The 25,424-nt window shown below is 36.4% G+C and overlaps 6 protein-coding genes and 1 pseudogene across 6 annotated transcripts; 5 read left to right on the forward strand and 2 right to left on the reverse strand.

The window, feature by feature from the left end:
• The first annotated feature begins 766 nt into the window (after window positions 1-766).
• On the forward strand, window positions 767-9,279 carry LOC117127885. The gene is made up of 2 exons (XM_033278743.1): window positions 767-977; window positions 6,202-9,279. The coding sequence occupies exon 2, from the start codon at window positions 6,963-6,965 to the stop codon at window positions 9,081-9,083; it is 2,121 nt and encodes a 706-aa protein (XP_033134634.1). The 5' UTR covers window positions 767-977; window positions 6,202-6,962; the 3' UTR covers window positions 9,084-9,279.
• On the forward strand, window positions 1,041-2,473 carry LOC117127886. Its single transcript, XM_033278748.1, has one exon. It carries the CDS (start codon window positions 1,096-1,098, stop codon window positions 2,425-2,427), a length of 1,332 nt encoding a protein of 443 aa, XP_033134639.1. The 5' UTR covers window positions 1,041-1,095; the 3' UTR covers window positions 2,428-2,473.
• LOC117127888 lies at window positions 2,372-3,277 on the forward strand (annotated as a pseudogene).
• An 18-nt stretch (window positions 9,280-9,297) lies between the features above and the next one.
• Window positions 9,298-11,578, forward strand: LOC103838774 (putative F-box/LRR-repeat protein At5g02930). The gene is made up of 3 exons (XM_009115222.3): window positions 9,298-10,629; window positions 10,793-10,969; window positions 11,131-11,578. The coding sequence occupies exons 1-3, from the start codon at window positions 9,685-9,687 to the stop codon at window positions 11,380-11,382; spliced, it is 1,374 nt and encodes a 457-aa protein (XP_009113470.2). The 5' UTR covers window positions 9,298-9,684; the 3' UTR covers window positions 11,383-11,578.
• A 1,721-nt stretch (window positions 11,579-13,299) lies between these two features.
• LOC103838650 (alkane hydroxylase MAH1-like) lies at window positions 13,300-15,888 on the forward strand. The gene has a single exon (XM_033278744.1). The coding sequence runs from the start codon at window positions 14,243-14,245 to the stop codon at window positions 15,734-15,736; it is 1,494 nt and encodes a 497-aa protein (XP_033134635.1). The 5' UTR covers window positions 13,300-14,242; the 3' UTR covers window positions 15,737-15,888.
• Window positions 15,889-16,155: 267 nt separating this feature from the next.
• On the reverse strand, window positions 16,156-18,394 carry LOC103838651 (putative F-box/LRR-repeat protein At5g02930). Its single transcript, XM_033278747.1, has 3 exons — window positions 16,992-18,394; window positions 16,652-16,828; window positions 16,156-16,487 (listed from the first exon to the last, which is right to left on the reverse strand). The coding sequence occupies exons 1-3, from the start codon at window positions 17,901-17,903 to the stop codon at window positions 16,236-16,238; spliced, it is 1,341 nt and encodes a 446-aa protein (XP_033134638.1). The 5' UTR covers window positions 17,904-18,394; the 3' UTR covers window positions 16,156-16,235.
• Window positions 18,395-18,689: 295 nt separating this feature from the next.
• Window positions 18,690-24,393, reverse strand: LOC103838655 (alkane hydroxylase MAH1-like). Its single transcript, XM_009115101.3, has one exon. It carries the CDS (start codon window positions 20,293-20,295, stop codon window positions 18,802-18,804), a length of 1,494 nt encoding a protein of 497 aa, XP_009113349.2. The 5' UTR covers window positions 20,296-24,393; the 3' UTR covers window positions 18,690-18,801.
• Between the last annotated feature and the right edge of the window lie 1,031 nt (window positions 24,394-25,424).

Below are 25,424 nucleotides of genomic sequence, written 5' to 3' on the forward strand. Positions count from 1 at the left end.
TTATTTATGAGAGCATGATTAATAGGGGTTTTTAGGATGAGGTTTTTAGCAAAATATAAGAAACCGTCTCTTAACTTTCAACTAAAAAGGCTAAGAACCGGCTTTTAAACTTCCGCAAAGAACCTCACCCTGAAAACCCCTCATTAATCATGCTCTGCTCTGAATGTGTTGCTATTTGTATTATTAATCGTTTGTTCCGCCTAAACAAAAAAGAATAATAGTTAACCAAGTCCAATTTAATTTGGAGGAAGTTTTATATATGTTTACCATTTTCATGGTACCATTATTCATCTTTATTACTCCCTCCGTTTTATAAAATGTGATGTTTTGAAGAGTTATTGATGTTTCAAAATATATGATGTTTGATATTTTTTAATTAGTTTAAAGTTCATTGAAAAATGTGTGACAAATGATGTTTTATAGTATTTTTGATGATTGGTTGGATTAGATTTATTTTATATTTTTAGTGTTACTTTTTTAAGAAAATGTGTATGTTTTAATTATTGTGCCTTCATCCAAAATATCAAACTATTTTGGAACAGAGAGGGTATCACTAAAGGGATATTTTCAAAAATACATTATTTATTAAGTGGCAAAAGATTCAAACCTTTGTTTTCTATATATAAGATAAATATTTTAAAATAAAAAAAAATATTTTTTTTTAATGTTTTCGAATTATACTTTTTCAAATTTGAACTTTTTTATAAAAAAAAATTTGAATTTGTTTTTTTTGATTTTTTGTGTCAAATTTTCTTTTTGAAAACTGAAAATTCTGTTTGAAAATATTTTTTTTAAACTATATTTTTTAAGTATTTATATATATATTTATTATAATCTTAAATTTCACATTTCAAAAACCTTACCATATCTCTCAACTCTAAACACTAAAACTACATTAGTTAATCTTAATGGTATCAATATTTTTTACCTTTCGTTAAAAATGAGAGTAAAAATGGTTAGTGTAAACATGAAAGATGGTACTATGGAAAGGAAATACAAAACACCAAACGGTGCGTTTAGCTCTGAGGGGGATTTTGTGGAGATTAGGGTTTTGGTTCTAAACTTCGCCAAGCCATCGGTTCCGGCGCCGCCATAATGCCTCTGCCGGAGGTTGTGGCTGTTACAGATTCTCGGCAAGATGGTCTCACACAGAATTCACAAAAACCAGCTCCGTTAACTCGCTCGTGGGTGAAGGTCGCCCAACAAAATCAAAAAGAATTAACAAAATACGATGTTCAAATCAAGATGGAGGATGGTATCGGATCTGTAGAGATTCCAGATGAAGTCTTCAAGGACCCTCAACCCCTTTGGGAGGACTTTCTGATCGGAAAGTTTTTGGACAAAGCCCCACATATTGGGAAAGTTCACGCAATCGTTAATAAGATTTGGGCTTCCGACAAGTCACAAATGGTAGAGGTTTATGAGATAAACCCTACAACTATGAAGTTCAGAATCCTCGACTCAGCAATGAGAGGAAGGGTTTTGCGCAGAGGTATGTGGAATTTAGCAGAGGTACCAGTTGTGATGACTGAATGGAAACCCTTTGTCGAAGAGGAAGAACTCCATAACTCTGTTCCTTTGTGGGTTCATCTTAAAAATGTTCCCATGAACATGTTCTCGTGGAAAGGACTCAGTTTCGCCACAAGCCCGATAGGTGTTCCAGTTAAACTTCACCCTGATACTGCTCTATGCAAAGATCTCAAGGTGGCTAAAGTTTTTGTCAAAGCAGACCTTACAAAAGCTCTCCCGCGGTCTATGAATTTCAAATATCAGGGAAAGGATACACTCATTGATTTCACCTTTCCATGGTTGCCAACTAAATGTACAACGTGTGGGAAATGGGGCCACTCAGAAAAGGATTGTTTAAGACCGAAGGAGATAGAGGTAACAAAATTAGATGATGAAGTGGTGGTTTCACCTATAACAGTGGAGGAGGGTAGTGCCAAGGATTTGGATAGTGGAAACAATGAGGAAATTCAACCAGTGCAGTCTCATACCGAGAATGAAAACCCGGAGGAGGCAGAGCAAGTAGTGGATGTGAGTACCTCTGCTGGAAAAGAAAATGAAGATAATCAGGAGGAAAGCTGGTTAACACCAGTTAAAGTGAGCAGAACACCGGAAAAATTAAAGGACCTTGAATCTGGTCAGGGTTCGATTATCTCAAATTCTCGATTCGCAGTACTGAGTTCAGATGAGGAAGAGGAAGAGGGTGAGATACTGCAACAGGAAGCAGTTTTAGAAAAAGACAATACTCCACCTCAGGAACCAATTCAAAAGAAGCAGGAAGTACAAAACAAAGCTATGTCTACCAGACCATCTTTGCCGCGTGTTTCAAAAGACAACCATAAGCTTGTCTCCAACTCAAATGTCCCAAAGACTACTGACTGCGGTCAAAATCTTTTGGGGAAAAAGTTGACCATGAAATAACTGATGTCGGGTTTCTATTGGAACATCCGGGGTTTTAACAAAAATAAAAAGCATACTGTTGTAAAAGAATGGATCAGAAGAGGAGGTATGAAGTTTGGATGTTTGATAGAAACCCGAGTGAAGGAGAACAGAGCAGAGAGGATTGTGTCATCTGTTTTCCACAATTGGTCAACTATATCTAATTATGAAAACCATCGACTGGGTAGAATATGGGTTGTATGGAGTCCTGAAGTCAGAGTTACCCCTTGCTTCAAGACAAATCAAATTATCACCTGTTCAGTGCTACTGGAAGGCATGGGAGTTCTTTTGCTCTTTTGTTTACGCATCCAACAGCGCTGAAGAAAGAAAAGAGTTATGGAATGATCTTAAAGACCACCAGAACTCACCTTTGCTTAAAGACAAGCCATGGATTGTGCTTGGTGATTTCAATGAGACTCTGCACCTGGAGGAATACTCGGGTCCAAACATATCGACTGTCTCTACAGGTATGCGGGACTTTCAAGATGTGTGTCGGCACTGCTCACTCATTGATATGAAAGCTCACGGTCCTCTGTTAACTTGGAGTAATAAACGCAAGGAAGATCTCATTCGAAAGAAGCTAGATCGAACACTGGTGAATGACGTGTGGACCACTAAATTCCCAAACACTTATTGTGTTTTTGAGGCTGGAGGGTGCTCTGATCACCTACGATGTAGGCTTCAGATCCTACCAACTCCTTTAAAACCAAAACGCCCATTCAAGTTTACCAACGCTGTGGCAGAGGCACCAGGCTTCCTTCCTCTAATGGAAAGTTTCTAGAGTAGTACTACTCCCCTGCATAACTCGACATCAGCTCTATTTAGACTTTCCAAGAAACTCAAGGAACTAAAACCGGCTCTTCGACAACTAAGTAAAGACACTGTGGGCGATATTACAAAGAGAACTAGAGAGGCTTTTGATAAACTTTGTCTTTGTCAGACAAGAGCGATGACAAACCCTGCCCCTGATGTGCTGGATGACGAAGTTCGAGCTCATGATAAATGGGAACTACTTTCGTCTATTGAAGAAAAGTTTCTTAGCCAAAAAGCCAAGATGCATTGGTTAAATGTTGGGGATGGGAACAATACGAGTTTTCACAATTCAGTGAAGTTTAGAGCAGCCAAAAACTCTATTCGAGAGATACAAAAGGAGGATGGTGTCATTGTTACAACTCAGGAAGAGATAAAGACAGAAGCGGTTAATTATTTCCAGGGCTTTCTGGCAAAAGAGGTTGTGGGACACAATGGAATGGAAGTTGATGAGCTGAAAACGCTTCTGAACTTTCATTGTGAGGAGGCAGATAGAGCGCTCCTGTCACACGAGGTTCCGGCCATTGAGATTAAACATGTGTTATTCGCAATGGCTAACAACAAGTCTCCAGGTCCGGATGGATACACATGCGAATTTTTTAAGGTTGCTTGGGACATTGTGGGGGCTGATTTTGTGATCGCAGTCCAATCTTTTTTCAAGACTGGTTTCATGCCTAAGGGGATAAATTCTACTATTCTAGCCTTGATCCCGAAGAAAGAAAACTCAAAGACTATGAAAGATTTTCGTCCTATATCTTGCTGCAACGTCATTTATAAAGTTATCTCGAAGATTCTGGCCAATCGTCTAAAGCTTATTCTCCCAAAGTTTATATCTCCCAACCAGTCTGCCTTCGTCAAAGACAGATTGCTGATGGAGAACGTCCTCTTGGCGTCAGAACTAGTAAAAGGCTATCATCAGAGCTCAGTTTCAGCAAGATGTGCGCTCAAGATCGATATTTCTAAGGCGTTTGACACTGTCCAATGGCCTTTTTTACTCTCTGCACTCAAGGCTCTCGGGTTCCCAAGTGAATACATTATCTGGATTGAGAAATGTATCTCACTTGCATCGTTTTCAGTTCAAATTAACGGCGAACTAGCAGGGTATTTTAACAGCAAGAGGGGTCTTCGTCAAGGCTGTGCCCTGTCTCCTTATTTGTTTGTCATATGTATGGAAGTTTTGTCTAAAATGTTAGATAAAGCTGCGACTCACCGGAAGTTTGGATACCATCCTCACTGCCAGGATCTCAAGCTAACTCATCTAAGCTTTGCTGACGACCTGCTTATATTCTCAGACGGTAAAAGAAGTTCAGTAGATGGTATTCTTGAGATTTTTAAAACCTTCGCAGAGGCATCTGGATTACATATTAGTATGGAAAAGTCCACTCTCTACCTGGCAGGTTTAGCTGATACGGAAAAGCAAGATATTCTTAGCCATTACACATTCTCCAATGGAGATCTTCCAGTTCGGTACTTAGGTTTGCCACTGCTAACAAAACAGATGACTGCTCAAGACTATGCTCCACTTATAGAGAAGATCAGATCAAGAATAAGCTCCTGGACGGCGAGATTCCTCTCCTTTGCAGGAAGACTACAGCTGATAGCCTCAGTGATTCACAGTTTAACGAACTTTTGGATCTCTGCATTTAGACTCCCAAAGAAGTGTATTGCAGAGATAGACAGTTTGTGTGCCGCCTTCTTATGGTCTGGCCCGGTCTTAAGCACCAAGAAAGCAAAGGTCTCGTGGAAAGATTGTTGCAAGCCTAAAGAAGAAGGAGGGTTGGGGTTGCGATCAATAAAAGAAGCGAATGATGTCTCATGTCTGAAGCTAGTTTGGAGGATCCTCTCGTCTAACTCATCACTGTGGGTAAGATGGATCAAAAGGTATTTGATCCGCAAGAACTCATTTTGGTCAGTCAAGGACAGCACCACTTTGGGATCTTGGATGTGGAAGAAAATCTTGAAATATAGAGCCATGGCGATGCGATTCATGAAGGTGGAAGTCAACAATGGATCATCGACATCTTTCTGGTTTGATCAATGGTCTCCTCTTGGTAGACTACTTGACACAACAAATGGAAGAGGAATGATAAACATGGGTATAAAAATTAATGACACCATGGAGAAGGTATTGAAACATCATCGCAGGAGGAGACATCGAGAAGAAATCTTCAACACTATTGAACAAGAGATTGCTAATCTGCGTTTGCGAGGTCTAAATCAGATTGAGGACATTCACTTGTGGAAAGCAGGGGATAATAACTACAAAGCAGAGTTTCGATCAAAAGCGACATGGAATCTCATTCGTGTTGAGCAAGTAAAGGTTGATTGGTACAAAGGTATTTGGTTTCCTTATAATACACCTCGATACTCCTTCATGACCTGGATTGCGGTTCAGAACAGACTCCCCACGGGAGAGAGGATATTGAACTGGAATACAGACGCGTCGACAGCCTGCAGTCTCTGTCCTGAGCCGCTAGAAACTCGTAACCATTTGTTTTTTCAATGCAAATTCTCAGAAGAAGTCTGGAAAAATCTCACTGCTAAGCTACTGTCTCTGCGCTATACAACTGACTGGGATGAGGTTGTTCGACTTCTAACAGACCAGACGTGGAATTCAACCCGCTTGTTTCTACTCAGGTATGTGTTCCAGGCGACACTATCGGCTCTATGGACAGAGAGAAACGGGAGAAGACATGGTGAAAGATCCAACACCCCTGCCACTCTCATCAAAAACGTGGACAAAGCAGTAAGAAACCGCATCTCCAGCTTGCGTGTCATGGAAGTCAGCAAGTATACCAAAGCCATGGAAACATGGTTTTCGGTTAGATAAAAGATTTGTCTATCTTTTTCTTTTAAGAGAACTCTAAACCATCAATCTCATGATGCATCCATTGTAAAAACGTTTTTTTCTTGAATAAATTTAACATTAATTCAAAAAAAAAAAAGAAAGATGGTACTATGAATATGATATTTCTAGCAATTTTTCACATATAAATAAAACCATACATGTTCTCCAGCATAATGTTTTATCGTCATCTCTATCAGTGAAGGCCTAAGACCAACTCTTGTGGCTATATAATGGTGAAGCTACTAAAAGTGACGGAAAACGTGACTTTATCACTCAATGCAGTTTACTGATGCAAGACAAAACGCACATGATTCATAAAACTGATTGTCTATACTGACCTGAGACTTTCTCGAGAATTTGGCTAAGAAAATTTGAAAACAGCTTAAACAAGGCTTGAAGAACCTGAAGAAACTCAAGATTCAGAACATCAACTACAAAGGGAAAATTCAAGAAAAGCAACCGACCAGTTCTATCGACCATTACATCCCACGTCCTTCATTTTAAACTGCTTATTCGTTTCCTCTGTAAGACAATTCAGAACTGTGGAACTGTTCTCGGTGATTTATCCCGTGATTTACATAGCGTCAACAATCAAACATATATGAGTAGCATGATCACACTTCCATTATCCTATTTCTACTAGATGATTCATGTCTTCGTTAAAAAAAGAAATGATATGTCATGGCAAATTCAGTTTCTTAATCATTCTCTCTGAAACTCTGTAAACCAAGCTCGCCGCTGATTCTCCCTTCGTCGACGGTGCTCCGGCGCGTCGCCCATCACGAACGCCAGTTCTGGTCTCGTCTACTCTCAAGGATCCTATCTCACTAGTCTTCTTCCTCTCTCGTTCTTTTCTGCCATGGATCTCAAACCTCCATTAACAAAAGTAATAGGTGACTCTTCTCATTCTTCAATCTCTGATTCCTCGATGTCTGTTCAGCGCACTGTCTCACCGGATCCTCGTTGGCCATCCAAGTTCCGCTGGTCAGTAGAGTCTCCACCGCCGCCGCCGACATCGTCAATTCCATGTACGGTCTCAACTGAAAAAGAAATTTCTGCTGATTCAGAGCTGTTGTCTACTCCTCCAGTTCCAGTAGCGAGTGATGGTAAAGCTGATATAAGTTATCAACTAGATGTCGTCGATTTGGTGTCGAATCCCTTGGATTCAGATGAAACCTTAACCCAAAAATTAGGGAAAACCGATTCTAGTGGAGAAGATGAACCGGCAGCTATCGGAGATGGCGTCTCCTTACCGGAAATCGCTTGCCAGACAGAAGATAGTGCTGGTACGAACGCTCCACAGATGTCACCACATCAATCAACTGGTCTTCCCTCAATAACCATTCCCTCCCCCGAGATATCTGTTGATCCTCAAGTTACTTTTGTTCCTTCAATCGGAGCTTGGGCCAAGCCTCTCGCTTTTGCACCACCGGCAACTCCCCCGTCACCGGCAACACCAAGTGACCTAGATCCGCAGCACCTTAATACTCTCCTTGATTCTTTTTGGCCAACATTGACTGATGGTCTTGGGCAAAGCCAGAAGAAAAGAAACTTCCCAACTACAGTCAAAGAGTTTCCTCGTATGCCTGTCCAGAAGGTTCCGGTTCCTGAGCTTAAGGATGATGGAACACTAAGGTTTCCATGGGCTGCAAGAATGGATCCTTCTACCAGAAACCTTTATCGAGCAGCCAAGCCAACCTTTCGGCTCGATGGAACTCCCCAGGTCACAATTCCTTCTCAGGTACTTCATTTAGGACCAGAAAATAAAAAGGAATACATCATTGGCCAGTTTCATCGCTGTTCCCTTCCCCCAGGAGGTTTAATCCATGCGGTAGTGAATAGATTATGGGGAAGAAGTTGTAGAATAGGCTGCCGTAAGCTGAGTGAATCCACTTACATGTTTCACATCCCTCATGATGCTACTCGACAATGGGTAACTCAACGAGCTGTATGGCATGTTGATGACTGTTTGTTATTTGTTTCGTCTTGGAAACCAGTTAACTCATTCAAAGTCCCTGAGGTTTCAACAATCCCAGTGTGGGTAATTCTTAAAAATGTCCCGGATAGTTGCTACTCAAGATTAGGTCTCAGCCATGTAGCATCTGGACTTGGGGAACCTATGCAAACGCATAAACCTCGTCTTGATCCGACTTGTTTGGGTGAAGCCAAGTTGCTCGTTGAAGTAGAGCTTGACAAACCATTTCCAAAGCAAATTGCCTTGGATGACAAACAAGGTAATATTTTCTTGGTGGATGTTGAGTATACATGGATTCCAAGTGTTTGTGGTAGATGTGGACACTTAGGACACAAAGAAAAAAGATGTTTACTTCCAGTTGTTCCCTCTGTTGTGGAAACAACCTCAATTGAAGAACCACAAGGTGAATTGGGAAAGGTACTAACTCAGTCTGTTGTTACCTCAGAATTGGAGTTACAAGCTAAAAATTCAGAGATAGATTTGGTCTCAGCTGAAGAAGCACAAGTTGAACCTTCTGTACAGATTTTAGAATCTGCTATAGAAAGAGACACTGATTTGCACTCACAAATGAGTGTAGAGCCGAAGGATCTCTCTACTCCAGCAAACAACTTCACTCACTCTAAGGTACATATAGCTAATGGCTCCAACTCTCTTTTCATTTCATCACCATTAGCAGACACACAGTCTGCTCCAACTGAAACTATTATTATGGAAGCAATTCCATCACCTGTTATTGTCTTCGAAACCAACTTGGTTCCAAAGGACAATTCATTGGCCTCTTCACATTCTCCTGAACATGGCAGTCCCTTTTCCAATCAAATTGACTATAATGAGCAAGATGATGGAGATGGGTTTATGAGTGATGCTACGGCAAACCTCACCATGTCACGAGGTGGAAGGTTAATAAAACCACTTCAAAAATTTCAAGATATGGAATGGAAAACGGTTAGAGGAAGAGGTAAACAAGGTCGTCGAGGCCGCGGATACTACTGTCCATCTTCTTAGTACTTCCATCTTTTTCTTGTTTCACTAAGCTTATGTATCATAAGTTCTCTCTTTTGTGAGCTATTGCTTGGTTGATTATGAGGCATGTCTCATCATATTTTCTTAAACTTTATGGTTGAAAAACCATACAATGTATGTTCCTCTGTTTTTAAATTTGAAAGCCTTTTTACAAAAAAAAAAAAAAAAAAAAAAAAAATGATTCATGTCATAACATCTTGTTTATATTTGTAACATAAATTGATTTTTGAAGTCTTTAATTTCTTTTTGGTTGATAAATAAATTCACATTTCAAAATATCATATTATATTTTGTTATGTGATATACAAATTTTAGTTTAATATTATTTAAAATATTTTTTTTTCTAATTTCATACTTAAATCATTATACATAATAAATTTAGACAACCATTTAAAATCGAAAAATTTAAAAATATAAATTTGGATCTGGTGAATTAATTAAGAAATAAATCCGGTGCAATCGGGATAATTAAGAAACAAATCTGGTGAATTTATTAAGAATTTTTTTTTACATAAAAGATTGATTGAAATATCTTATTTAACACAGAAAAACAAATTCGGGATTGATCGAAATCCGAACGGCCATGGAAGAACCACCACCGAAGGAGGAAAGTAACGCCCCTGGGGGTGCACAAAACCCTAGCAACCTCTTTGGCGGTGTAGACTCAATCAGCTCTCTACCAGACGAGATGCTCCACCATATCTTCTCCTTTGTTCCGACCAAGGTAGCCAACACAACTAGCGTCTTGTCCAAACGTTGGAGGCATTTGTGGTGCAAGACACCTTATCTCTCTTTTCCCCATCACAAATCATCTCTTGAATCGATTCACGAAACCCTAGCCAGCTACACTGCTGCAAAAATCACGAGATTCCATCTCTACGTTGATAGAGAAACATCCGAAGCCAGCGAAAGGAGTCGTCACCACGTTGATAGCTTGATCGAGTTTGCGATATCCCACAACGTGGAGAAGCTTTCTTTGGTATTGAATGCATACTACGTTTTTCCAGATTTCTTCTTCAGCAATTCATCTCTAAAGCAACTCATCGTAGATTCATGGAACTATATGAGTCCCAAATGCACCGTTTCTTGGACATCACTTCAGAACTTGTCTTTGAGGAACTCTTCACTCGATGAATCTTTTACTAAGGTTCTGTCTGGTTCTCTAATGCTGGAAAGCTTGACATTGCAGTCTTGTTCACTTTCTTGTCTTGATCTGAGTGAATCACCGCGCCTTAGACGACTGAATTTAGAATTCTTCAATTCTTCTCCAAGAAAATGTCATATAGTGGCTCCTCATATCCATTACTTGAGAATGATAGATTTTACGCAAAAATATAGTTTAGTTGATGTCTCCTCCTCTTTAATAGAAGCTAACATAGACACTATCTATTTCTTACCTCGATTCTGGTGTACTCAAGATGATCCCTCGAAGGATCCCTCAAAGCATGATTACCAAGTGATGATGCAAACGATGCTAGAAAAGTTGCAGAACGTTGAGAACCTTACTGTTGGGCTTAGCTTTCTTCAGGTAAGTTGACATTAAATCTTGCATCCTTTAAATCATTAATGCTTAGAACTCGCTATGTTTATTGTAAACATATGCTAGCTAAGTAGTTTTATGATTAACTGTTTGCTTTGGTTTTTCTTTTGGTGAGAGGTAATCACTATCTCTTTGTCATTCTTATTACTAGATGCTATCTATTGCCGAGTACAGTGGTGTTCATTTCCCGACGTTTAATGTCAAAACGTTGACTCTTAAAACAACAATTTTGCGATCTGCGGTTCTTGGTATAGCAAAGCTGCTACAAAACTCACCTGAATTAAAGAAAATTGTTTTTTACAAAACTGAAGATTGGAACTGCTCAGTGGTAAATTTTACTATCCTTTCCTTGCTATATTACGAAGTACAAACAAATAAAAATGCATCTCCTTCACTTTCTTTGGCTAATATATAAAGATTTTTTAGTTTGCATGCTGATAACTTTGTTTGTTTTTATTTATATAAAAAAAAACTTTGTTTGTGTTGCAGGAGAAATATGTTAATCGCTACATGGAGCCACAAGATCCACAAGACCTGATCTTTCCTGCTAAGTCAGCGTTTAAAGTTGCAAAGCCGGATCTCGTGGCTTCCTTCATGGAACTTTTGCTGCGAAACACAAGAAAACTAGAGACATTGGTTCTCCAGTTGAGGAGTTGCCTTAATATATCAAATTATGATGAGCTGTCTCAAATCGCTCTTACACTTTCTCACAAAAATAAGGTCTCCATTGTGCTGAAATGATCGAGTGGTGTTATATTATGTATCATGGGTTTCTAGTGTTGGGCCATTCAACAATTTTATTTATTTGCTAATTCTACTGATAGGAGAGGAATTTGCTTTAGGTGCACCTGATTTACTTATAGTAGTAAGCATGCATGGTTCTATTATAGAAACGAAACTACTTCAATAGAAATAAATAAAACCATCAGTGTTCATCTTCTTTGATCGAGCTATATCTTTTTCGTTTTAATTATGTCTCTGCAATATCTTACTTTTGTACACGTCCTAATTGTATATGCATAATCCTCAGCTTCCACCATTTTAACAAGATTATCAGATATATCAAGGTACAATTGTTCATGGGCTTTAAGCCTTCAACTGCGCAAGTCTTGGCTCTGTTTGATCTCTGTTGCTGCTTGTTTTCTAAGAAATTTCCTGCTCAAAACGCCACTCTTGTGTTCTGTGACAACATCAGTTCATTTTATCTTGCAAGCAACATCAGTTTAAGTTATCTCCACTGTACGTGAAAAGGTAGCTATGTGACATGTTAAAGTTTTTCATGCACATTCTTGACTCCCGTTTGCAGGCATCTTTACAAAAAGACTTCTTCTATCTTTTTTTGTTGGCTTATCTCCGAGCTTCCCTACCTCATTTAAAGATTAATAATGAACTAGATTTTGACCCGCGCAACCGCGCGGATGTTCTTTTTCGGTTTTATAAATATATATATTTATTTTAGTTCATTAGCGGTATACAATTTTAACATTAACCATATATTTAAATGTTTATATACCTATTTCAAATATAACAATTTTATAGTTTACATGGTATAACAATCAATAATGTAAAACCGCTAATGAAACAACATATTTGAAATTAATATATTTATGTTACTGTATTTGGATTTTGTTATTAAACAAATTAATATATGCATGAAACAACATATTTGAAAATTATTTTGTATCAAATTTATATTCAGTTTTGACCCGCCAACCTTCAAAGTCGTATTTTCTTATATCAATATTTATTTACGTTTATTCATTTTAAAAATATATTCTTTATATATACAAAAAATCTAAGATATATCAATTTTTATACATGTATCATATAGTTTGCGAATGTTAAGTGGTTATGTCATCGTATTATATTTTTAGTATAAATATTTTATATTTATGAAAATAAAATTATAAAATTATCAATTTAATATAATTTATCATATTTAATTCAATATAATAGTTTTACTTTAACATGAATTATTATTATTATAAAATAGATAAAATAAGATATAATTTTCGTGTTTCATTTTATAAATGATAATTGAATACATATTAATGAATAATAATAGTTCATTGCTAATTACAAAATTAGTTAAAATATTTACATAAACTTCCTGAAAGTTAAGATATTGTTAAAATATTTTTCAACAGATTTGTTAGAATTATATATATATAGTTAAAATGAAAAGATATCATAATTAAAATAAATACAACAATTTTTTATATTATTAGCTTTAATAAAATACATGATAATTTTTATACATGTATTATATAGTTTGCTAATGTTAACCCCTGTTACCAACATATTATATTCTGAACAAAAATACTTCTGAAAATAAAATATATAGATCTAATAATTTAATATAATTTATCATGTTTAGTTCAATATAATAATTTTCTCTTAATATGATTGATTATGATTATATAATAGGTAAAATAAGATAAAACTTTTATTCTTCATTTTATAAAATATATTAATGTATAATAATATTTTAACACTAATCACGAATTATAAAAAATATTTACATAGAATTTTTGAAAATTAAGATCTTGTTAAAATCTTATAAACAGATTTGTTTGATTTAAAAAAATATATATATTTAAAATTAAAAGATATCAAAAGATATTATGACTAAAGTAGTTCAAAGATTGTATATATTATTAATATTAATAAAATACATTTAATATTTTTTTTAAAAATAGTTCAAATTAAAAAAATCACACATGAAAAAAGTCATGATTTCTATTTTAATACAACTCATTATATATATATATATTGGTTAAATTATTTAAATCGGTTCAGTATTTTGAACTATAGAATAGTTTATATTACTACTATGTATAATTTATTAAGGAATAAAATATGTGTTTGTTAACCAATCCGATTTTATAGGAGTCGATTGTTATATTAGGAATGATATATTATTAAGTCATATTAGTTGGAATAAATGAATCATAACTGATTTCTAGTGAGAGTCCATTTTTTAAAATATCACACATGAATCAAGGTTGTGACTTCTGTTTTATTATATAAGATATATAAGATGTTTTGGGGATAAGGAGAGCTTTCTTTTCCTACCTCATTTAAAAAATCAATAATGTACCTCTTGGGATAAGAAGAACTTCTTTTAAAACGGTATACAGGAAGTATTTAACTCACCTAGATCTTTAATATCAAAAACAGATTTGAAAAAAGGTTTAGTAGATTGGAAACTTTCCATCTTAGGAGGCGTATAGAATATATACGTATAAAGGGTAGGTTAGTCATTCATCTAAACCTACTATAGAGGTGTGTGATCTATCATTCTTTGGGATAAGATAGATCTTTGTTGCTTGAATTCAATTAATTAGAGATATTATAATGGACAAAGTTAGTCCAGTAAGATATGCATCGGAACTAGCAATGATTTGGCTATGATATATATACAGGACAAAAGTAATTTAAAGAGTTGGTGGTCCCATGCCTTGTTGGACCTTATAATTAAATTATACATTCAATTTGCCAACCACAACATTTTTACTGTACATGTTATATATAGGGTATATAGCAAACCAAATGAACAAAAATTTCTGTATCTAAACTCATTAAATCCTTTTGTGTAAAAATGGCTATGATAGGCTTATTTGGAGTCTTGATAGCATTCATTTTCTTCCTTGTATTCCAATGTTTCTTTGTTTGCAAGAAATCTCACAATGTGGCTTTGCTGGAGAACTGGCCTTTCCTTGGGATGCTTCCCGGAATACTCTTCAATCTCCCTCGAATTTTTTATTGGCTTTCTGAGGTTCATGAGGCCAACGATATGACTTTCGCTTTCAAAGGGCCTTGGTTTAGTGGAACAGACATGTTGTTCACTGTTGATCCAAGGAATATCAATCACATGCTCAGCTCAAACTTTCCGAATTACCCTAAAGGACCTGAATTCAAGAAGATCTTTGAAATCTTGGGAGATGGAATTGTAGCAGCTGATATGGAGTTATGGGAGGATCTGAGGAAGTCAGGTCACGCCTTATTCCACCATCAGAACTTCCTGAAGCTCACAGTAAGTAGCACTACAAGTAAGTTAAAGAATGATCTTGTTCCATTACTTGATCAAGCTGCTGAGGAAAACATTGTCATAGACTTACAAGATGTGTTCCAGAGATTCATGTTTGATACTGCCTCCATTTTGATGACTGGTTATGATCAAATGTCTCTATCCATCGAGATGCCCGAAGTTGAGTTTAGTGAAGCTGCGGACTTCGCTGAAGAAGCTCTCTTCTATAGACATCTCAAACCGGTGATCTTGTGGAGGCTTCAAAACCTGATTAGTGTTGGAGTTGAGAGGAAGATGAGAACTGCTTCGGAGTTTTTCAACAGTATGTTTGCAAAGATCATATCAACAAGAAGAAAAGAAGAGAAGAGTGGCGGGAAAAAAGAGCAAACTATCAACGCAGTAACATACTATTTGAATGCAGATACAGCCAAATATAAGCTGTTGAAACCTAGTAACGATAAGTTTATAAGAGACGTTGTTTTGAGTCTATTGGTAGCAGGGAGGGACACCTCAAGCTCAGCTCTCACTTGGTTCTTCTGGCTTCTTTCTAAGCATCCTCAAGTTATGACCAAGATCCGACAAGAGATCAACACAAAGTTTGATCCCACAGATCTAGATAAGCTCGTGTATCTACACGCTGCATTGTCAGAATCAATGAGACTCTACCCCCCGATTCCCTTCAATCACAAGTCTCCTTCAAAGTCAGAGGTGCTTCCAAGCGGACACAAAGTTGAAGCAGAATCAAAGATTGTGATCTGTATCTACGCATTGGGTAGAATGAGATCTGTATGGGGAGAAGACGCATCAGAATTTAAACCAGAGAGATGGATTTCAGAAAATGGAGGGCTCAAACATGAACCTTCATCAAAGTTCTTGGTTTTTAACGCAGGTCCAAGAACTTGCTTGGGTAAACATATAGCTCTTTTGCAGATGAAGATGGTAGCTGTAGAGATCATACAAAATTATGATTTCATGGTCGTTGAAGGTCAGAAGATCAAACCATTCCCCTCTGTCCTTCTCCGAATTAAACATGGTCTTAAAGTTACAGTCAGTAAGAATATATGATTCTTATGTTTGCCTGGTTTCTACGGTAACTATTTGTTTCCCCTTGTCGATAATAAATGCGTCAGTACTTGTATTAATTTCCAAGCAATATCTATCAAAATCTAAACTCATGTCCTGGTAAAAACAATGTAGATAATATATTACTTTTTACATGTCCTGGTTTTAAGAAAGAGGATAATCTTGTTCATATGGTGGAAGCTGAGGATTATGCATATATATACAACCAGGACATGTAAAAAGTAAGATATTACAGAGACTTAAAACCAAAAAAAAAAGATATAACTCGATCAAAGAAGATGAACACACTGATGGTCTTTTTTTTATTTTTATTGAAGTAGCTTTGTTTCTATATGGAACCATGCTTACGACTGTAACTAAATCGGGTGAACCTGAAGCAGCTTCCTCTCTAATCAGTAGAATAGGCCAACAAATAATATTGTTCAATGGATCCAAGTATCCAACACGAGAAACCAATCATACATAATATAAGACCATTTGATCATTTCAGCACAATGCATACCTTATTTTTGTGAGAAAGTGTAAGAGCGATTTGAGAAAGCTCATCATAATTCGATGTATTAAGGCAACTCCTCAACTGGAGAACCAATGTTTCTAGTGTTCTTGTGTTTCGCAGCAAAAGTTCCATGAAGGAAGCCACGAGATCCGGCTTTGCAACTTTAAACGCTGACTTAGCAGGAAAGATCAGGTCTTGTGGATCTTGTGGCTCCATGTAGCGATTAACATATTTCTCCTGCAAAACAAACAAAGTTTTTTTTTTATAAATAAAAACAAACAAAGTTATCAGCATGCAAACTAAAAAATCTTTATATATTAGCCAAAGAAAGCGAAGCACATGCTTTTTTATTTGTTTGTAGTTTGTAATATAGCAAGGAAAGGATAGTAAAATTAATTTACCACTGAGCAGTTCCAATCTTCAGTTTTGTAAAAAACAATTTTCTTTAATTCAGGTGAGTTTTGTAGCAGCTTTGCTATACCAAGAACCGCAGATCGCAAAATTGTTGTTTTAAGAGTCAACGTTTTGACCTTAAACGTCGGGAAATGAACACCACTGACCTCGGCAATAGATAGCATCTAGTAATAAGAATGACAAAGAGATAGTGATTACCTCACACCAAAAGAAAAACCAAAGCAAACAGTTAATCATAAAACTACTTAGCTAGCATATGTTTATAATAAACATAGCGAGTTCTAAGCATTAATGATTTAAAGGATGCAAGATTTAATGTCAACATACCTGAAGAAAGCTAAGCCCAACAGTAAGGTTCTCAACGTTCTGCAACTTTTCTAGCATCGTTTGCATCATCACTTGGTAATCTTCCTTTGAGGGATCCTTCGAGGGATCATCTTGAGTACACCAGAATCGAGGTAAGAAATAGATAGTGTCTATATTAGCTTCTATTAAAGAGGAGGAGACATCAACTAAACTATATTTTTGCGTAAAATCTATCATTCTCAAGTAATGGATATGAGGAGCCACTATATGACATTTTCTTGGAGAAGAATTGAAGAATTCTAAATTCAGTCGTCTAAGGCGCGGTGATTCACTCAGATCAAGACAAGAAAGTGAACAAGACTGCAATGTCAAGCTTTCCAGCATTGGAGAACCAGACAGAACCTTAGTAAAAGATTCATCGAGTGAAGAGTTCCTCAAAGACAAGTTCTGAAGTGATGTCCAAGAAACGGTGCATTTGGGTCTAATATAGTTCCATGAATCCACGATGAGTTGCTTTAGGGATGAATTGCTGAAGAAGAAATCTGGAAAAGCGTAGTATGCATTCAATACCAAAGAAAGCTTCTCCACGTTGTGGGATATCGCAAACTTGATCAAGCTATCAACGTGGTGACGACTCCTTTCGCTGGCCTCGGGTGTTTCTCTATCAACGTAGAGATGGAATCTCGTGATTTTTGCAGCAGTGTAGCTGGCTAGGGTTTCGTGAATCGATTCAAGAGATGATTTGTGATGGGGAAAAGAGAGATAAGGTGTCTTGCACCACACATGCCTCCAACGTTTGGACAAGACGCTAGTTGTGATGGCTATCTTGGTCGGAACAAAGGACAGGATATGGTGGAGCATCTCGTCTGGTAGAGAGCTGACTGAGTCTACACCGGCAGGGGCGGTACTTTCCTCCTTCGGTGGTTCTTCCATGGCCGTTCGGATTTCGATCAATCCTGATTTTTTTTCTTTGTTCAAACAAGATATTTCAATTAGTTTTATGTGTGCCAACTAAAGATATTATAGATCCGGATATCCAAAAATTCAGTGTACAAAGATTAATTTCCTAATTATTCCTATTTCATCAAATCTCTATAATATTATTTGAGATGTCAGTTTCCTATGTATCTATTATTTGAGAAATCAGTTTTTTATGTATCGCTCTCACATTAACTCTCACGGTGATTGATTATACTGAAAAATATACACATATAATAAAAATGAAACTTTTTTATAAAGTTAAAAAAAAAGAATTGAAAAACGAAAATATATGTATATATAATCTGATTTATTAAAAAAAAAGGAAAGTTCACAAAATAGTTATATTACATTTAAAAAATATTTTTAAATAACATAAAATATAATTTTCAACTAATAAAATACTTTCTTTATATCTATATTTTCTTAGATGAAAATTATAAATCTCTACATAATGTGATTTCATTAAATACAATTTACACAAATAATCTTGATATTAGAAACAAAAATATTATTTCTTTTAAAATATAATTTACACAATACAAAGTGTTCATCTTCTTTGATCGAGTTATATCTTCTTCTTTTTTTGGTTTTAAGTCTCTGTAATATCTTACTTTTTACATGTCCTGGTTGTATATGCATAATCCTCAGCTTCCACCATATGAACAAGATTATCCTCTTACTTAAAACCAGGACATGTAAAAAGTAATATATTATCTACATTGTTTTTACCAGGAGATGAGTTTTACTAGATTCTTATAGATATTGCTTGGAAAATAATACAAGTACTGACGCATTTATTATCGACAAGGGGAAACAAATAGTTACCGTAGAAACCAGGCAAACATAAGAATCATATATTCTTACTGACTGTAACCTTAAGACCATGTTTGATTCGGAGAATGATAGAGGTGACTGGCTCGATCTTCTGACCTTCAACGACCTTAAAATCATAGTTTTGTATGATCTCCGCAGCTACCATCTTCATCTGCAAAAGAGCTAAACGTTTACCCAAGCAAGTTCTTGGACCTGCACTGAAAACCAAGAACTTGGATGAAGGTTCACTTCTGAGCCCTCCATTCTCTGAAATCCATCTCTCTGGTTTAAAGTCTGATGCGTCTTCTCCCCATACACATCTCATTCTTCCCAATGCGTAAATAGAGATTACAATCTTTGAACCTGCTACAACTTTGTGCCCGCTTGGAAGCACATCTGACTTTGAAGAAGACTTGTGGTTGAAGGGAACCGGTGGGTAGAGCCTCATTGATTCCGACAACGCAGCGTGTAGATACACGAGCTTCTCTAGATCTGTGGCATCAAACTTTGCGTTGATCTCTTGTCGGATCTTGGTCATAACTTGAGGATGCTTAGAAAGAAGCCAGAAGAACCAAGTTAGGGCTGAGCTTGTTGTGTCCCTTCCTGCCAACAATAGACTCAAAACAACGTCTCTTATAAACTTATCGTTACTAGGTTTCAACAGCTTATATTTGGTTGTGTCTGCATTCAAATAATACGTTACTGCGTCAATTCCTGGCTCTTTTTCCCCGCGGCTTATCTCTTCTTTTCTTCTTGAAGATATAATCTTTGCAAACAAACTGTTGAAAATCTCCGAAGCAGTTCTTATCTTCCTCTCAGTTCCAACACCAATCAAATATTGAAGCCTCCACAAAATCACCGGTTTGAGATGTCTATAGAAGGTAGCTTCTTCAAAGAAGTCTGCAGCTTCACTAAACTCAACTTTGGGCATCTCGATGGATAGAGACATTTGATCATAACCAGTCATCAAAATGGAGGCAGTATCAAACATGAATCTCTTGAACACATCTTGTAAGTCTATGACAATGTTTTCCTCAGCAGCTTTATCAAGAAATGGAACAAGATGATCCTTTAACTTACTTGTAGTGCAACTTAAAGAGAGCTCCAGGAAGTTCTGATGGTGGAATAAGGCGTGACCTGACTTTCTCAGATCCTCCCATAACTCCATATCCGCGGCTACGATTCCATCTCCCAAGATATCAAAGATCTTTCTGAATTCAGGTCCTCTATGGTAATTCGGAAATTTTGAGCTGAGCATGTGATTGACATTCCTTGGATCAACCGTGAACAACATGTCTGTTCCACTAAACCAAGGCCCTTTGAAAGCGAAAGTCATATCGTTGGCCTCATGAACCTCAGAAAGCCAATCAAAAATTCGAGGGAGATTGAAGAGTATTCCGGGAAGCATCCCAAGGAAAGGCCAGTTCTCCAGCAAAGCCACATTGTGGGATTTCTTGCAAACAAAGAAACATTGGAATACAAGGAAGAAAATGAATGCTATCAAGACTCCAAATAAGCCTATCATAGCCATTTTTACATACAAAAGGATTTATAGGTTTGGATACAGAAATTTTAGTTCAGTTGGTTTGCTATATATAACATGTACAAGTAGTAAAAATGTTGTGGTTGGAAAATTGAAGGAATAATGTTATCGTCGGCAAACATGTCAAGGATTAGGTCCACAAGGCATCGGAGAAAAAACTCGTTTTAAAATGGATGTTAAAATGGATCCAACCACACGAACTTAATTAAGTGGTAAGGCGAATTTAAAATTGTGCAAAATATCCCAAGTTCGAGAACTATCATCTCAGATCTAGCTGTTTGTATGGCCAGATGACATTGACATGAACGAATCTAAAAAAATCTACATTGGCACTTTGCTCACTCCTCTGTGCCATCAATGTTTTGTGGACTCTACTTTTAAAAAGTGTGAAAAAAATATCAAGTTAAAAGCTTGAATCCGGATTATTGAGATATAAACACTAATATTTATATCACTAAATTAAATAATACTTTGTACATTGATGGCTGAAACCAATATATATTTATGAAGGTTGAAAGTCTTTGCTTCTTCGGCTTTCTCTGAGGGTCAGATCTACAAGTATATTATGAATTTCATTTTTAAATGAGATTCATCACGTTATATGAAAAAAAAAACTCAAGTTTGAAACAATTATAGTTTTCTCATATTGTAAACTGTCGTCGTTTAATATGAGTTAGAGTTTTTTTCATCATTGCCTCAGACAAATATGAGTTACAGAGTTCTGCTGTGTGTCTGTTCGTAATCTATTTTTTCACCAGTGAACTCTTCATTTCCCCATCTTAAATTGTTTGATCATAAATGTTCCTGATTTGTAGCCTCTCTGTAAATCCTATATATATATATATATGATTCTTATCTTTGATGAACTCAATCTGCATCTCTACAAAACTCATTGATTCCTCTTAACTTTAACAATCTTCTTGAAAATGTTTCTCTCTGTCTCTCCAGTTCCTCAAACCGGTGTCCCTGGCGTTCGTCACTCAACCTTCGAGTCTCTCCATCTTGGTTGCTTGGTACTCAAGCATGTACCCAAGATAACTGATCATTCATTCCTCATTTGTTTCATCTCACCAACCATTATTGATGAAGTCATCACAGGTGCTCCTCAGATCAATCTCCAGTCATGATTAGACTGTTCGACAATCTCCAAGTGATTCCGAACACAAACCTAGAACTCTCAGGTATATCATATTGCATCTGAGTTTATATTATGTTTCGATATCATAACTGATATTTAAACTCGCAGATGTGGTTGGACAAATTCGTTCTGTCCAGGGCTCTGATCTCACCAAAGAAACAACTCGAGTCGTTATCCGTCTCCTCATTTATCCGTAAGAAACAATCAATACACAATTCTCTTTATATTACTCTATATATTGTGCTAACATCAATAATCAAAAATATTTTCTACCCAAGATCTGTGGTAGTCTATTTATCTCTCTTACTTATTAAACTAATTTTATACAAAATTTTATTTTACAGCTTAAAAGAAACCACAACAACCCAAACAATCAAAACATCAAAAACTAGAATCCCAAAAAAAGACGAATCATAAATGATCACCTCTCTTTTTTTGTCTAATCTTACAAATATATCAAACCAATCACCTCAACTAAAACTCAATGACATATACATCGAGTCAGCTAAACAAATACAAACTATACGACCAGCTATTTAACAAGTTACAAACTTACTTTTCGCAGATGCTAACGAAAAAGATGAAGACGACAACCAAAATCAGTGAAACTACCGAAACAAAAAAAAACAGAGTAAGTTACAATTAAACTCTGATAAATACAAATAACAATGATTTTTGTTTACATATTACCCATCAAATAAAAGAGAAACAAACACAGTCACACCAGGAGATACAAGAGACAATCCCGACAGACACAAAAGCGGCAACAACATCTCCACCTGTTCACTTTTCTTGTCTTATAAAAAAAGCTTACATGCCTAATGTCAATAGGCCAATGCTATTGTCTTATTATGAGAAATATATATATTTGTTTAAAACTCATTAAGACTCTAATACTCAGAATTGTCACTCATTTTATAGTTATTTGTACAAGTATTCATGTATTTGTTTTAAAAGCAATAAGTTAAAAAATAAAAACCTATGACAAACATAATAAGGATAATAAAAATTATTATTTAATACACACAATTTACACAACTAAATTGGAGAAAAAATATCAAAAAACAAAAGGTATTTTCAACAACTTTTAGATAATTTATGAAGTCTCAACAGTACAAGAAACAAATTAAAAAGAAAAACAAATAATAAGTTTTAGTGATATAACAAGCAACACCATAAACTATATCAATTATATCACTAAGACAGTTTAGTCATTAACAAGAGGAAAAAGATCCTTACTTTCTCTTCCCTTTCGTCTCCTTCTTGTTACTCTGTTTCTCCACTTGCTCTCTCTCTTCTCAGCACAGAAACCCTGAAAGTAGCACAAAAAATTACCTTTTTTTTTTAATTTTAATTTCTTTGGGTGTTTGAAAGCTTCAAAATTTATGTTTTCTTTTGTTGACAGTGGAAGCTCTGATAAACATAAAGAACGATTTACACTACCCTCGTGGTGTTTTGAACAACTGGGATGAGTTCTCTGTTGATCCTTGTAGCTGGACCATGATCACTTGTTCTCCCGACAACCTCGTTACTATCCTGTAAGTGTTTTTACTCTCTATGTCTTGGTTTCTTGTAACAACTCCGACAGACATTAATCTTCTTCTATCTCCAATGGCAGAGGAGTTCCTTTCTGGTACATTTTCAGCCTCCATCGCAAACCTCACTAACCTCCATCAAGTGTAAGACTGCGACACCCTTCTCTCTTTGTTTGTTTCTTCGCAACAATACAAAATAAAGTTTGGGACTTTTGTTTTTTTTTTGTTTGTTTCTTCAACCTCGAAACCAGTTTTATGCTGATGGGTTTTTTTGTTTTTTAAAAGGTTATTACAGAACAATAACATCTCCGACAACATGCCACCGGAACTCTGTTTCTCTACCCAAGTTACAGACTTTGTATCTTTGTAAAAGAATCACGATTTTTCTTGAATATTTCGTAGCTATAAGCCTATAACTAAGATTTCTATTAATGGATGTGAAATGGCGTAAGTGGAAATAAAGTGGTAAATAGGTGGTAATGACTAACTCAGTTATGAAATATGCATGACAAACCATGATTATATAAGTTACCAAAAAAGTCCGTCACTTTTAGTAGCCTTAGGCATTATATAGCCACAAGAGTTGGCCTTAATGAAAAAATGTTCGTGACTATATATAGCTAAGCTACTAGTGATATTCGTGAGTGTGACATACTAGATTTTGATAGATATTAACACGGTACATCGATTGCTTGGAAAATAATACAAGTAATAACGCATTTATTATCGACAAGGGAAAACTACTAATAGACCTCTTAGATACTCCATTGGAGATGGTCTTAGGCATTATATAGCCACAAGAGTTGGCCTTAATCAAAAGAAGGTTCGTGACTGTATATATAGCTAAGCTACTAGTGATCGTGATTCGTGAGTGTTACATACTAGATCTTGATAGATATTAACACCCTACATCGATTGCTTGGAAAATAATACAAGTAGTAACGCATTTATTATCGACAAGGGAAATTACTAATAGTTACCAGGCAAAGATTAGAATCATATTTTCTTATTGACTGTAACCTTAAGACCATGTTTGAGTCGGAGAATGACTGAAGGGACTGGTTCGATTTTCTGACTGTCAACGACCTTGAAATCATAGTTTTGTATGATCTCCACAGCTACCATCTTCATCTGCAAGATGTCAGAAAATGAAGATCTAAGTTAAGAACAAGAGAAAAAGAAGAGAGAAAAGAGTAAAGAAGGAGAAACTTGATTCCTTAGATCTGAAAAGTGTCATTACAATAGATTATCAAGAGACATAATCAGAATAGAACATACTTACTCTAGTAGCCAAACACCTTTGGCTTACTAGGAAAGCTAAAACAAAATATCTGTTTGTTTTTACTGTAGCTTCGCTGGTACTGTTCATTCTGACAAGCCTTGCTTAATTTTCTTTGGCAAGTCTTGCTAACTTTATTTCTTCATGTCAATACTCCCCCTCAAGCTTTACCATAAGGTATGGCTAAGCTTGGAACTCATGAAAACATCCCTCATTAAAACTTTTTGTGTGAAAAACCCAATGGGACAAAAACACACAAAGGAAAAAGAGTAGATGCTTCATGGCTTAAGGGGATCATGATCTAGTCATGTCTATGAGTCCCAATCTCGGATGAATGAACTCACAGACCTTAATACTTACTCCTTTGGTGAAGATATCAGCTAGCTGGTCTTCACTTCTAGTGTAGCAAGGTAGAATAATCTTCTGCTCCACAGCCTGTCTCACTTTGTGACAGTCCACTTCAATGTGCTTTGTCCTTTCATGAAACACTGAGTTTGAAGCTATATGAATGGCCGCCTGATTATCACAGTGTATGGTAATTGGTGTTGATGTCTCTATGCCCAAGTCTCTTAGCAAGTTTCTGATCCAAATGAGCTCACTAGTCAGCTTCCTCATTGCTCTATATTCTGTCTCAGCACTCGAACATGATACCACTTTTTGCTTCTTACTTTTCCACGTAACTAGATTGCCTCCAATGAAGGTGCAATAATCTGTAGTAGACCTCCTATCTACTCTATCACCAGCCCAATCTGCATCACAATATCCCACAATCTCTGTGCTCTTGTTGCAGTCCATCCAAACACCTTGACCCGGGGCCTCCCTTAGGTATCTCATGATCCTTTCCACCATATTCCAATGATGAACCTTAGGTGCTTGCATATGCTGGCTGATTTGGTTCACAGCAAAACAGATGTCTGGTCTTGTAATGGTGAGATAGATCAGCTTCCCAACCATCCTCCTATAGAGCTTGAAGTCTCGAAATGGTTTGTTTTCAAACTCTCCCTCACGCAAGACTTTATAGCCTTCTTCAAGTGGTGTTTTAGCTACTCTTTCTCCAAGCTTTCCTGCCTCATTTAAAATATCAAGTGTGTACTTTCTTTGGGATAAGAAAAGCCCCTTTTTAGAGCGGCATATTTCTATCCCTAGAAAGTACTTTAGCTCACCC

Source organism: Brassica rapa, chromosome A09, assembly GCF_000309985.2.
Source record: "Brassica rapa cultivar Chiifu-401-42 chromosome A09, CAAS_Brap_v3.01, whole genome shotgun sequence".
Taxonomy (NCBI): Eukaryota; Viridiplantae; Streptophyta; class Magnoliopsida; order Brassicales; family Brassicaceae; genus Brassica; species Brassica rapa.

Coding starts and splice junctions, on each gene's coding strand:
- LOC117127886 (XM_033278748.1), top strand. CDS start 1,096: ATGCCTCTGCCGGAGGTTGTGGCTGTTACAGATTCTCGGCAAGATGGT.
- LOC117127885 (XM_033278743.1), top strand. CDS start 6,963: ATGGATCTCAAACCTCCATTAACAAAAGTAATAGGTGACTCTTCTCAT.
- LOC103838774 (XM_009115222.3), top strand. CDS start 9,685: ATGGAAGAACCACCACCGAAGGAGGAAAGTAACGCCCCTGGGGGTGCA. Junction 10,630..10,792: donor TTGGGCTTAGCTTTCTTCAG/GTAAGTTGACAT, acceptor TCTTATTACTAG/ATGCTATCTATTGCCGAGTA. Junction 10,970..11,130: donor AAGATTGGAACTGCTCAGTG/GTAAATTTTACT, acceptor TTTGTGTTGCAG/GAGAAATATGTTAATCGCTA.
- LOC103838650 (XM_033278744.1), top strand. CDS start 14,243: ATGGCTATGATAGGCTTATTTGGAGTCTTGATAGCATTCATTTTCTTC.
- LOC103838651 (XM_033278747.1), bottom strand. CDS start 17,903: ATGGAAGAACCACCGAAGGAGGAAAGTACCGCCCCTGCCGGTGTAGAC. Junction 16,829..16,991: donor TTGGGCTTAGCTTTCTTCAG/GTATGTTGACAT, acceptor TCTTATTACTAG/ATGCTATCTATTGCCGAGGT. Junction 16,488..16,651: donor AAGATTGGAACTGCTCAGTG/GTAAATTAATTT, acceptor TTTGTTTTGCAG/GAGAAATATGTTAATCGCTA.
- LOC103838655 (XM_009115101.3), bottom strand. CDS start 20,295: ATGGCTATGATAGGCTTATTTGGAGTCTTGATAGCATTCATTTTCTTC.